The sequence below is a fragment of the Diceros bicornis genome, chromosome 26, assembly GCF_020826845.1.
Source record: "Diceros bicornis minor isolate mBicDic1 chromosome 26, mDicBic1.mat.cur, whole genome shotgun sequence".
Lineage (NCBI taxonomy): Eukaryota > Metazoa > Chordata > Mammalia > Perissodactyla > Rhinocerotidae > Diceros > Diceros bicornis.
In genome coordinates, this window is record NC_080765.1 from 8,567,338 (window position 1) to 8,579,986 (window position 12,649).

General features: G+C 40.0%; 1 protein-coding gene across 1 annotated transcript in view; it reads right to left on the reverse strand.

The window, feature by feature from the left end:
• The window catches only part of LOC131422239 (radial spoke head 10 homolog B-like), a 76,705-nt gene extending 64,329 nt beyond the window's left edge, over positions 1 to 12,376 (reverse strand). Inside the window, exons 1-2 of the mRNA XM_058569295.1 lie at positions 12,045 to 12,376; positions 1,349 to 1,424 (exon numbers count right to left, since the gene is read on the reverse strand). Of these exons, the coding sequence (XP_058425278.1) occupies positions 1,349 to 1,424; positions 12,045 to 12,286 (318 nt within the window). The 5' untranslated portion in view covers positions 12,287 to 12,376. The remainder of the gene's footprint in view (positions 1 to 1,348; positions 1,425 to 12,044) is intronic.
• Positions 12,377 to 12,649: the final 273 nt, after the last annotated feature.

Consider the following 12,649-nt stretch of genomic DNA (forward strand, 5'->3'; position numbering starts at 1 on the left):
CTCCCTCACGATTTAAATGAGATCCAATTGGTAATTAGTTTTAATCAAAATAATTTGAGTCTAAGGAAAATATGGAAAGCTTACAAAGCAGGTAGCTGGCAGTGGGTAGAGAGGAGATCCTCTAGAAACGGAGGGGTGTGCGCCCCACATCAGTGAGAGGGGCAAGGCCGCCTGGCCAGGCTTGAGCTTCCAGGTAAGCGCGTACCTGAGGGCAGGAAGACCAGCACCCTGTCTCACCGCATCCTCAGCTGCTGGGAGAGGTTTACTCTGTGCAACCAAGCACTGGGTGTTGTTTTGAACTAAACACAACCAGTGCTGGGCAAGGCGCCACAGTGGAAAGAAGACGCTGATCAGGGTAACAAAACACCTTAAATGCCAGAACTTAGAGCAAAAGCCAGATGGGACAGTCATTTTAATGAATTTCATTCAGTCATAATAAAGAGCATTTTTGAAGAGTTTTTATGACACAGGAAAATGAATATGTTGTACGTCAAGGGGAAAAATGTCAGGGTACTAAAATTCATGCCTTATAACAAAAATCCATTCTCCTATAATAACAACATATTTCTTTGATAATCTGAATGAATGAATGAGTAAATACCTTCATTATGGCATTATTAATAAAGGCAAAAAATTAAAACACCCCAAAAGTATACAGCAACCATGGCATAGTTATGAATAGTAAATTAGAACACTATGCAATATTTAAGATAATAATTATGGAGGAGGGAATGGGGAGTTATAGTTTAATGGGTACGGACTCTGGGATGATGAAAAAGTTCTGGAAATGGATAGTGGATACCATGCGGTTGCACAACATGGTAAGCATACTTAGTGCCACTGAACTGTACACAAATGGTCAAAATGGTATATTTTATGTTATGTATCTTTTACCACAATAAAAAAATTTTTAAGTTATGAAACCACATAGCAATACAGAAAATTATTCATAAGTGAAAAAAGATTCAAGATGTTATCTACAAAATTAATGTACCCATGTAAAAATACTGATACATCCATTCAAGGAATAAAAGAAATATAGAAAATTGAAAACATTTATGGCAAAAGGATGATGATACTTGGATTTTACTCTTTATTATTTACTTCAGCAACCTTAATGCTGTTTGTACAATAAACAAACTCAGGAAAAGAAAAACATCTAAAATGACTTCTTCAATTGTACTGAGCCATGTTTTTGCCTTAAAATACGTAAATAGGGTTCAAAATAAAATCAGCATTAAGTGCTTCCAATTTCTTTTGAAGAACCCATGGACATTTTTGAAGATGCAAATCTAAAACTATCACCCCACACCCTCCCCCCTACCCATGCCCAAAGTGTGTAACTCACCTGGTAGGTACAGCCTCCTTGAAAGACGGCAAAGCCTTCTCCCTCATAGAGTCCACGGACTTTTTCCCCTTCATAGCTACAGAGAAATAAAGCTCAAGGTAATGAAGGATGTAAGTAACCCTAAGTGACAGTGGGTTAAAATACATAACTAACATCAACAAAGAAGTACAAGTAACATTTCACATTCATTCACTCAATAAACATGCCCTGAGGGCCACTATGTGCCTGCCCCTTACAAGACTGGAAAGTTCCTGCCATGGGTAGATTATAGTTCACTGAGGAGAGACAGATGATAAACAGGAAACAAATGAAGAAAATACTTCCAGATTGTGTTCAATTTTTGTGAAAGAAATGATGCGGAATGTGACTGAGAGTGAGTAGGAAGAGGCTGTTGCACACAGACAGTCAGGGGGGAGGCCCTCTGAGGACACAAGAGTTGTACCAAGACCTGAAGGACATGAAACAAACAGCCATGAGAAGAACCCTGGGAAGAGGATTCTAGGAAGAGGGCACAGCAAGTGCAAAGGCCCCAAGGCAGGAAAGAGCCTGACAAATTCTGCAAACAGAAAGGAGAGGAGCACAGCTGGAGCACACAGACAGAGAGAGAGAGAGAGAGAGAGAGAGAGAGAGAGAGAAAGAGAGGGGTCGGCAGGAAGATGAAAGGAGTCAGGGGCCAGGGGGACTGGGCGTGGTGGGCAGTGATGAAGCCTTGCAACAAAATCCAAAGCTTCAGGAGTAATCAGGAGAGGGTGTTAAGAGGCGAGTTGGACAAGATCAGATTTACGTCTTTAAAAGATCACGTCAGCTGGCTGCTGTGTGGAGAACGGATTGCTGGAGAGAGCTAACTGCCAGGAGGGAGCAGGGGAAGGGGAGAGAGATGGGAGGTTATGGTATATTCTGGACAGTTTCTGTCCGGGATGATGAAAAAGTTCTGGAAGTGGACAATGGTGATGGTTGCACAACATGATGAGTGTATTTAATGCCACTGAATTGTACACTTAAAATGGTTAAAATTGTAAATTTTATATTATATGTATTTTACTAGGGTAATTTCTTTTAAAAAAAAGATACATTGTGGGCATATAGCCAGAATATGTGCTGATGGGCTGGCTCTGGGGAAGGGAGGTGTCAGGAACAGTGCCCAGATTTTTAGTTCAGCACCGGGTGGATCATGTGTGATCTGTCACCTGGCTCCTCTCTTGGCTCTGAGGGAAGAGAGGTGACAAACACAGGAACCTGTGACTGCCATGACCAAATTGGGCTTATTCCAAGACTCCATGGAAGATTAAACATTCGAATATCCGCAAACGTTAATTCATTACACCAGCAAATCAACGAAGAAAAACCATATGTTTATGACAAGATGCCAGAAAGGTATTTGATAAAATTTAGCAATCGTTTCTTTAAAAATTCTAAGTAATGTTATAAGATGAGGAAACTACTTAAACATAAGACACTATTAGGAAAAATCAATAGCATATACGATTTTTAAGCGTGAAGTACTGAAATCAATTCTGTTAAAATCACAAATTATGAATGGGATGCCTGCTTTTACCAGCAATTATTCAACATTGTTTTAGAGGTTCTAGTTAATGCAAAAAGTCAAGAAACTTAACTAATTGGCACAAATATTGAAAAGAAGAATTAGGAAACTATCTTAATTTGAAGATTATGTGATTATTTACCTATAAAACCCAAAAGACTTTTTTCTAATTAATGAAAGATTGTGGTAACTCATGGGAAGGGGCAAGGAGGGAGAAACTGGAATATGGTAGAGGGAGATGATTAACTCTTCTTTAAGATATCTTTGCATTATTTCATGTGTCACAACGAGTATATAGTACTTCACTAATGAAAAACAATGAATAAAGAAAATGTAAAGGATTCTAAAAAGGGTTCATAATAGCTCCATTCAGGCGTATCAATGACACCTTCCCTCACCCCCCCAAAACATGCCTACAAGTTTCCAGGTGCTCTCAGCCTGGATCCCAACCCGTTCTGTGTCAGGATATTCAATGCCCCTGGTTCCCATGTCAGGGTAACTGAGGCCCCACTTTCCCCGAACTAACTCAGCACATATTGCTGACCCTCTGCTCTGAGTTTCTATAAAAACAGCACAAGGTAGAACATAATTACACACTGCCTATACAGACAATATTTCATACTTTTTAATATCCTTCTATAGTGCCCAATCCAGAGCTGGCACAGTGTGGCTCATTAATAAAGGGCTGTTGACACCATTCAAATTAGAAATCTTGACTGAGCATCAGCTAGGTCTAAGGTCTGGTGTTGGTAATCTCTGCTATGAAGGAATTTTCAGCCTGATAGAGAAGTTGAGACTGATAAACAAATTACAGTAATTCATACATATTATATATGTATGTAATAGAAAATAATATATACAATGTATATAGTAGTACATTATAAAAAGTAATAAGTATGTTAAAAGAAATTTTGAGGAAAGTTACTTCCTATTGGGAAGAATTAGTGGAAAAGGTTGGACCTTGAAGAGTGGAATTTGGTCATTCAGAAATGAGGGACAAATTCCAATAAGGGCAATCTTGGAAACAAAGATAAAAACAAATGGAATTGTGGGAAGAAGTATAACTGGGCTCTTGTGTTTGGGAGGGGAGAGGCAGGCTGGGGTCAGAGCATCAGGCAAAGGTGTTTTATTCTGTGGACAATGGAAAGAAACTAAGCGTTTAAGGGGTATGTGGTAGCCAGTCTCAAAATGGCTCCCAATGATTCTCACCCCGGGGTATTCACACCCCTGTGAAGTTCCCTCTCACACTGAATGCGGCTGGTCTGTATAACCACCAGGATGTTGCAGAAATGACAGAGGGTGATATCTGAGACTAGGTCATAAAAGACACTGCGGCTTCTGCCCTTGCTCTCAGATCACTCTCTGGGGAAGCCAGCTGCCATGTTGTGAGGACACTCAAGCAGCCCTGTGGAGAGAGTCCCTGTGATGAGGAAACAGGCAGGGCGTCCTGTCAACAACCACGCCAGTGAGCCACTTTGAAAGGAAATTGTCTAGCCCAGTCAAGCCTTCAGATGACAGCAGCCCCAGTTGACATATTGACTGAACCTCATGAGATCCTCACCCAATCTCATCCAGCTAAGCTGCTCCCAGATTCCTGACCCCCATAAACTGTGTGAGATAATATTTACTAATTTAATTGTCATGTTTTGGTGTGATTTGTTACACAGAGAGATAACTAATACGGGGGTGATGTAAACAGAGCCATGCATTAGGAGGTAAACCTATGTAAGAGGCCTGGAGAGACAGACCAGAAGCAGGGAAATCTTTAGGATGTGAGTCCAACAGCCCAGTCAAGAGGTAAGGAAGAGTCTATGCAGAGAGAAAAGGACTAATGAGAGAAGATTAGAGGGAAAGGAAATACGGAAGACGCAGGAAACACAGAGGATAGTGCTCTAATTTCAAGCCCGGATGTAGGAAAATGGTGGTGCCCCTACAGAAATAGGGACCAATGGAGAAGCCAATGGCTGGGAAAGAAACAGCAACATTCAGAGGAACCTTCTAAAGTGTGTATTCTCATTTATTTTCCCCAATTAAGAACCTGAGGCTCAGAAAGGTTCAGTGATGAGGCTGATATCACAGAGCTAAGACAAATCCAGATCTTATTTCAAGTCCTGCAGTGTCTGCTTTTGGACATGGAGAGTTTGAAGTCCAGTGGATGATGTCCAGTAGGGAGTTAAAAATTTGAACCTAAAACTCTAGGAGAGAGAACAGTGTTAAAGACATAGATTTTCAGTCATTTAGGGAGATAGTAGGTAAAGTGACAATAAGAGATTGCCAAGAGAACAGAGAGCATAAAAATGGTAGGAAAGGCAGCACGGAAGATGCAGCCCACTAAAATCACCTTTCAGGAGGAGGGTGATGTCAGCATCATGGCGGAGTGAGCTCTCCCCTTAGACGCTCCCCACTAAGACACAATGAAAAGGACGTTCATATACCAACAGAGGACATTCACCCAACACAAAAGATGTCTGAGAGACCCACGCAGCCATACATCTGAAGGTGGAAATGCTGGACCCCCCAGAGGAAGTGGAAGGAGGTAAGCAGAGCTTCTCTCTCTCCCCAGCGACAGCGACCCTGGGCTCCAGACCATGCGTGGCTCTGAGAGAAGAGGGGAGGGGCGACCTTCCATGGGAACACCGTCACCCTCCAAGTTCCCTCACAGCCCATGGGAAAGCCCCACATAGAGGTGACTAAACTATTGCAGGGGTGTCTTCATCAAGCTAGCACCCCAGGAGAGCAGACACTGAGGGCAGAGCAAGGACACGCCAGGATCACACAGACAAAAGCTCAGCTCAGCCGGTGGGCCAGAGCACCCATGCATACCTTAGAAGAGCAGCAGTTACAGAGGCCAGGGGTCACAGTGGGCTCAGAAGACACTGCTCTTGACCCCCACCCAGTGGCGGCAGATGGAAGCTGCGACCACATACTATCACCATGTGGAGGCACAAATCCGTGCTGTCAAACAGTATGAAAAAATATATTAAATCTCCAGATCAGAAGGAAAATGAAAGCATCCAGAAATCAATCCTGAAGGCACAGAAATTTATAATCTAAATGACAGAGAATTCAAAATAGCTATCATAAAAAAGCTCAATGAGTTACAAGAAAATACAGATAGACAGTTCAATGAAATCAGGAACTTCTTCACAAAAGAGATTGAAACTATAAAGAAAAACCAATCAGAAATGTTGGAGATGAAAAACACAATGGATGAGATAAAGAAAAATTTGGACTCCCTGAATAACAGAGCTGATATTATGGAGGACAAAATCAGTGGTCTGGAGGATAGAAATATAGAAATGCTTCAGATGGAGGAGAGAGAACTAAGACTAAAAAGAAATGAAGAAATTCTGTGAGAAACATCCGTCTCAATTAGGAAATGCAACATAAGGATTATAGGTTCCAGAGGGAGAAGAGAAGGAGAATGGAAGAGAAAGCTTGTTCAAAGAAATAATAGCTGAGAACCTCCCAAACCTGGGGAAGGAACTGGACTTACAAGAACATGAAGCCAACAGAACTCCTAACTATATCAATGTGAAAAGATCTTCTCCAAGGCATATAGTAGTAAAGCTGGCAAAAGTCAATGACTTTTGAAAAGTCATTGACTTTTCAAAGAAAAAATACTAAGGGCAACTGGGCAGAAGAAAACAACTTAAAAAGGAACCCCTATCAGGCTTTCAGCAGATCTCTCAGCTGAAACCTTACAGGCTAGGAGAGAGTGGAATGATATATTCAAAATTCTGAAAGACAAAAACTTTGAGCTAAGAATACTCTAATATCCTTCAGATATGATGGAGAAATAAAGACTTTCCCAGATAAACAAAAGCTAAGGGAGTTCATCGCCACAAGACCCCCATACAAGAAATGCTCAAGAAGGCTCTCATACCTGAAAAAAAAAAAGAAAGAGGTTACAAAGTCTTGAGGAAGGAGATAAATAGGTAGACAAAATCAGGAAATTGCAGCTCTCTATCAGAACAGATTAGCAAACACTTAATTATAACATTAAAGATAAAAGGAAGGAAAACACCAAAAATAAATACAATCTTGTCATTTCAACCACAAACTCACAACACAAGATGGAATAAGTTGTGATGATAGTAACTTAGAAGGGGAAGAAGAAAGGGATGGAATTGGCTTAGTCTAAGGAAATAAGAGGCTATCAGAAAATGGACTATCTCATTTATGAGATTTTTTATACAAACCTCATGGTAACCACTAAACTAATAATCACAACAGAGACACAAATAATAAATAAAGAGAAAACTAGGAAAACCATCATAGAGGACTACCAAACTGAACTGGTAGTACACACGGGACGAGAAACCAAGGAAATGCAGAAGAACCAGAAAACAAGCAATAAAATGGCAGTATTAAGCCCTCATATATCTATATCACTCTAAATGTAAATGGATTGAGTTCTCCAATCAAAAGACAGAGTGGCGGGATGGATTAAAAAACAAGACCCAACAATATGCTGCCTCCATGAAACACATCTCAGCTCTAAAGACAAATACAGGCTCAGAGTGAAGGGATGGAAGATGATACTCCAAGCTAATGACAAACAAAACAAACCAGGTGTTGCCATACTTGTATCACACAAAGTAGACTTCAAGATAAAAAAAAAAAAAAACAATGAGAGGGGCCAGCCAGGTGGCATAGTGGTTAAGTTCGCATGCTGCGCTGTGGCAGCCTGGGGTTCGCAAGTTTGGATCCTGGTGCGGACCTATACACTGCTCACCAAGCCATGCTGTGGCAGCATCCTACATACAAAATAGAGGAAGATTGGCACAGATGTCAGCTCAGTGACAATCTTCCTCAAACAAAAAGAGGAAGACTGGCAACAGATGTTAGCTCAGGGCCCACGTTCCTCACAAAAAAAAAAAAAAAAATGAGAGACAAAGAGGGGCAGTATATAATGATAAAAGGGACACTCCACCAAGAAGACATAACACTTATGCACCCAACACAAGAGCACCAAAGTACATCAAGCAACTATTAAGAAACCTAAAAGGAGGGGCTGGCCTGGCGGCACAAGCAGTTAAGTGTGCACACTCTGCTGCGGCGGCCTGGGGTTCGCCGGTTCAGATCCCGGGCGCACACCGACGCACCATTTGGCAAGCCATGTTGTGGCGGCATCCATATAAAGTGGAGGAAGATGGGCAAGGATGTTAGCCCAGGGCCAGCCTTCCTCAGCAAAAAAAGAGGAGGATTGGCAGATGTTAGCACAGGGCTTATCTTCCTCACACACAAAAAAAGAAAAAGAAACGTAAAAGGAGATATTAACAACAACACGGGGGCCGGCCCCGTGGCTTAGCAGTTAAGTGCGCGTGCTCCGCTACTGGCGGCCTGGGTTTGGATCCCGGGCGCACACCGACACACCGCTTGTATGGCCACGCTAAGGCGGCATGCCACATACAGCAACTAGAAGGATGTGCAACTATGACATACAACTGTCTACTGGGGTTTTGGGGAGAAAAAGGGAAAAAAAGAGGAGGATTGGCAATAGATGTTAGCTCAGGGCGGGTCTTTCTCAGCAAAAAGAGGAAGATTGGCATGGATGTTAGCTCAGGGCTGATCTTCCTCACAAAAAAAACCCCACAACAACACAATAATAATACTGAACCTTAACACCCCACTTACATCAATGGACAAATCATCCAAACAGAAAGTCAACAAGGAAATAGTGGATTTAAAGGAAAAACTAGACCAGATGGACTTGATAGATATATTTAGAACACTCCATCCAAATACAGCAAAATACACATTCTTCTCAAATGCACGTGGAACATTCTCAAGGATAGGCCACATGTTGGGAAACAAGGCAAGCCTCAATAAATTTAAGAAGATTGAAATAATATCAAGCCTCCTTTCTGACCATAATGCTATGAAACTAGAAATTAACTACAAGAAAAAAGCTGGGAAAGTGACAAAGATGTGGAGATTAAACAACATGCTACTGAACAACCAATGGATCATTGAAGAAATTAACAAGAAATCAAAAAATATCTGGAGACAAATGAAAATGAAAATGCACCATACCAACTCATATGGGATGCAGCAAAAGCAGTCCTAAGAGAGAAATTCATAGCAATACAGGCCTACCTCAAAAAATAAGAAAAATTTCAAATAATCAAACCTTAAACTACACCTAACAGAATTAGTAAAAGAACAAATGAAGCCCAAAGTCAGCAGAAGGAAGGGAAATAATAAAAATCAGAGCAGAAATAAACAAAATTGAAACAAACAAACAAAAACAGTAGAAGGGATCAATGAAACAAAGAGCTGGTTCTTTGAGAAGATAAACAAAATTGACAAACCCTTAGCCAGACTCACTAAGAAAAAAAGAGAGAAGGCTCAAATAGACACGAAAGAGGAGAAATTACAACAGATACCATAGAAATACAAAGGATTGTAAGAGAATACTATGAAAAACTATATGCCAACAAATTGGACAGTCTAGAAGAAATGGATAAAGTTTTAGACTCATACAACCTCCCAAAACTGAATCAAGAAGAAACAGAGAATCTGAATAGACCAATCACAAGAGATTAAAACAGGAATCAAAAACCTCCCAAAAAATAAAAGTCCAGGACCAGATGGCTTCTCTGGGGAATTCTACCAAACATTCAAAGAAGATTTAATACCTATCCTTCTCAAATTATTCCAAAAGACTGAAGAATATGGAACGCTTCCTAACTCATTCTATGAGACCAACATCACCCTGATACCAAAACCAGACAAGGACAACACAAAGAAGGAAAATACAGGCCAATATCGCTGATGAATATTGATGCAAAAATCCACAACAAAATATTGGCAAATCGAATACAGCAATACATTAAAAAGATCACACACCATGATCAAGTGGGATTTATACTAAGGATGCAGGGACAGTTCAATATCTGCAACTCAATCAATGTGATACTCCACATTAACAAAATAAGGAATAAAAATCACATAAGCATCTCAATAGATGCAGAGAAAGCATTTGACAAGATCCAAGATCCATTTATAATAAAAACTCTCAACAAAATGGGTATAGAAGGAAAGTACCTCATCGTAATAAAGGCCATATATGACAAACCCTCAGCCAACATCATACTCAATGGGGAAAATCTGAAAGCCATGCCTCTGAGAACAGGAACAAGACAAGGGTGCCCATTCTCGTGACTCTTATTCAACACAGTACTGGAGGTTTTGGCCAGAGCAATTAGGCAAGAAAAAGAAATAAAAGGAATCCAAATAGGCAATGAAGAAGTGAAACTCTCGCTGTTTGCAGACGACATGATTTTACATATAGAAAACCCTAAAGAACCTATCGAAAAACTGTTAGAAATAATCAACAACTACAGCAAAGTTGCAGGGTACAAAATCAACTTACAAAAATCAGTTGCATTTCTTTAATAACGAATTAACAGAAAGAAAACTCAAGGATACAAACCCATTCACAATTGCAACAAAAGAATAAAATATCCAGGAATAAATTCAGCCAAGGAGGCAAAAGACCCACGCAATGAAAACTATGGAACATTATTGAAAGAAGTTGAAGATGACTTAAAGAAACGGAAAGATATCCCATGCACGTGGATTGGAAGAATAAATATAGTTAAAATCTCCATACTACCTAAAGCAATCTACAGATTCAATGCAATCCCAGTGAGAATTTCAACGACATTCTTCATGGAAATAGGACAGTGAATCCTAAAACTCATATGGGGCAACAAAAGACCCTGAATAGCTAAAGCAATCCTGAGAAAGAAGAACAAAGCTGGAGGCATCACAATCCCTGACTTCAAAATGTACTACAAAGCAATAGCAATTAAAACAGCATGGTACTGGTACAAAAACAGACACACAGATCAGTGGAACAGAATTGAAAGCCCAGAAATAAAACCACACGTCTACGGACAGCTAATCTTCGACAAAGGAGCTAAGAACATACAATGGAAAAAGAAAGTCTCTTCAATAAATGGTGCTGGGAAAACTGGACAGCCACATGCAAAAGAATGAAAGGAGACCCTTATCTTTCACCATACACAAAAATTAACTTCAAAATGGATCAAAGACCTGAAACTATAAAACTCCTAGAAGAAAATATAGGCAGTATACTCTTTGACATCGGTCTTAGAGGGATCTTTTTGAATGCCATGTCTACTCGGACAAGGGAAACAAAAGAAAAAATAAACAAGCGGGACCTCATCAGACTAAAGAGCTTCTGCAAGGCAAAGGAAACCAGGATCAAAACGAAAAGACAACCCACCAGCTGGGAGAAAATATTTGCAAATAATATATCCAACAAGGGGTTAATCTCCATAATATATAAAGAACTCACACAACTGAACAACAAAAAAACAAATAACCCGATCAAAAAATGGGCAGAGGATATGAACAGAAATTTTTCCAAAGAAGATATACAGATGGCCAATAGGTACATGAAAAGTTCAACATCACTAATCATCAGGGAAATGCAAATCAAAATTATACTAAGATATCACCTTACACCCGTGAGAATGGCTATAATCACCTAGACAAAAAATAACAAATGTTGGGAGGTTGTGGAGAAAAGGGAACCCTCATACACTGCTGGTGGGAATGCAAACTGGTGCAGCCACTATGGAAAATAGTACAGAGATTCCTCAAAAAATTAAAAATCGAAATACCACATGATCCAGCTATCCCACTACTGGATATTTATCCAAAGAACTTGAAATCAACAATTCAAAGAGACTTATGCACCCCTATGTTCATTGCAGCATTATTCACCACATCCAAGACGTGGAAGCAACCCAAATGCCCATCAACTGATGATTGGATAAAGAAGATGTGGTATATACATACAATGGAATACTACTCAGCCATAAAAAGAAGACAAAATTGTCCCATTTGCAACAACATGGATGGACCTGGAGGGTATTATGTTAAGTGAAATAAGCCAGACAGAGAAAGACAAACACCATATCATTTCACTCATATGTGGAAGATAAACTAACATATGGACAGAGAGAACAGTTTGGTGGTTACCAGGGGGAAGAGACTTGGGGGGTGGGCACAAAGGGTGAAGGGGCACATTTATTTGGTGACTGACAAATAATAACGTACAACTGAAATTTCACAATGTTATAAACTATTATGACCTCAACTTAAAAAAATCACCTTTCAACTATGAGTTTGGTCAGAATGGGCTCCTCATATTGAGTGGCATCTTCATTCTGCTGAAGTTCAGGCTCTTTTTTCGGTCCCTCTTCATTGAGCTGCATTTCCAACAGTGGGACAGCACTGGGGGACGTTTCTTGTCTAGCAGCGCTGCCATCTTGTTTGGAAAACTCTAGATAATCAGAAGAAGAGCGGGCAGACTTATCCCCTTTTTTGTCTGCTCTTTTCTTTTCTTTCACCATTGTCTTTACAAAACCTAAAGTTTACTTTGTGTATGTCAGTATCAAATGATTCCTTTGGTTGAGAGCTGTTTGTTTCAAAGCACTGAAGAGTTTTATCTGAAAAATAAAAATTATGTCTCTCAATACTTGGAGGTTTCACTTGTAGTTAAACTTTTAGCTTTACAACACTATGTCATTATCATTCTCCTCCTAACGCTTGAAAAATTAATTACAAGTATCAAGTGGCACCAATTTTATAAAAATAATACAATCTCAATATGGCATTGGTTGTTCCTAAATTTTTTCTAATTGGAACACCATCTACCATTTCTTTTTAAATAGTGTTCCAGTGAGAGGGGTAATCCTGTACATGAAAAAGTCCTC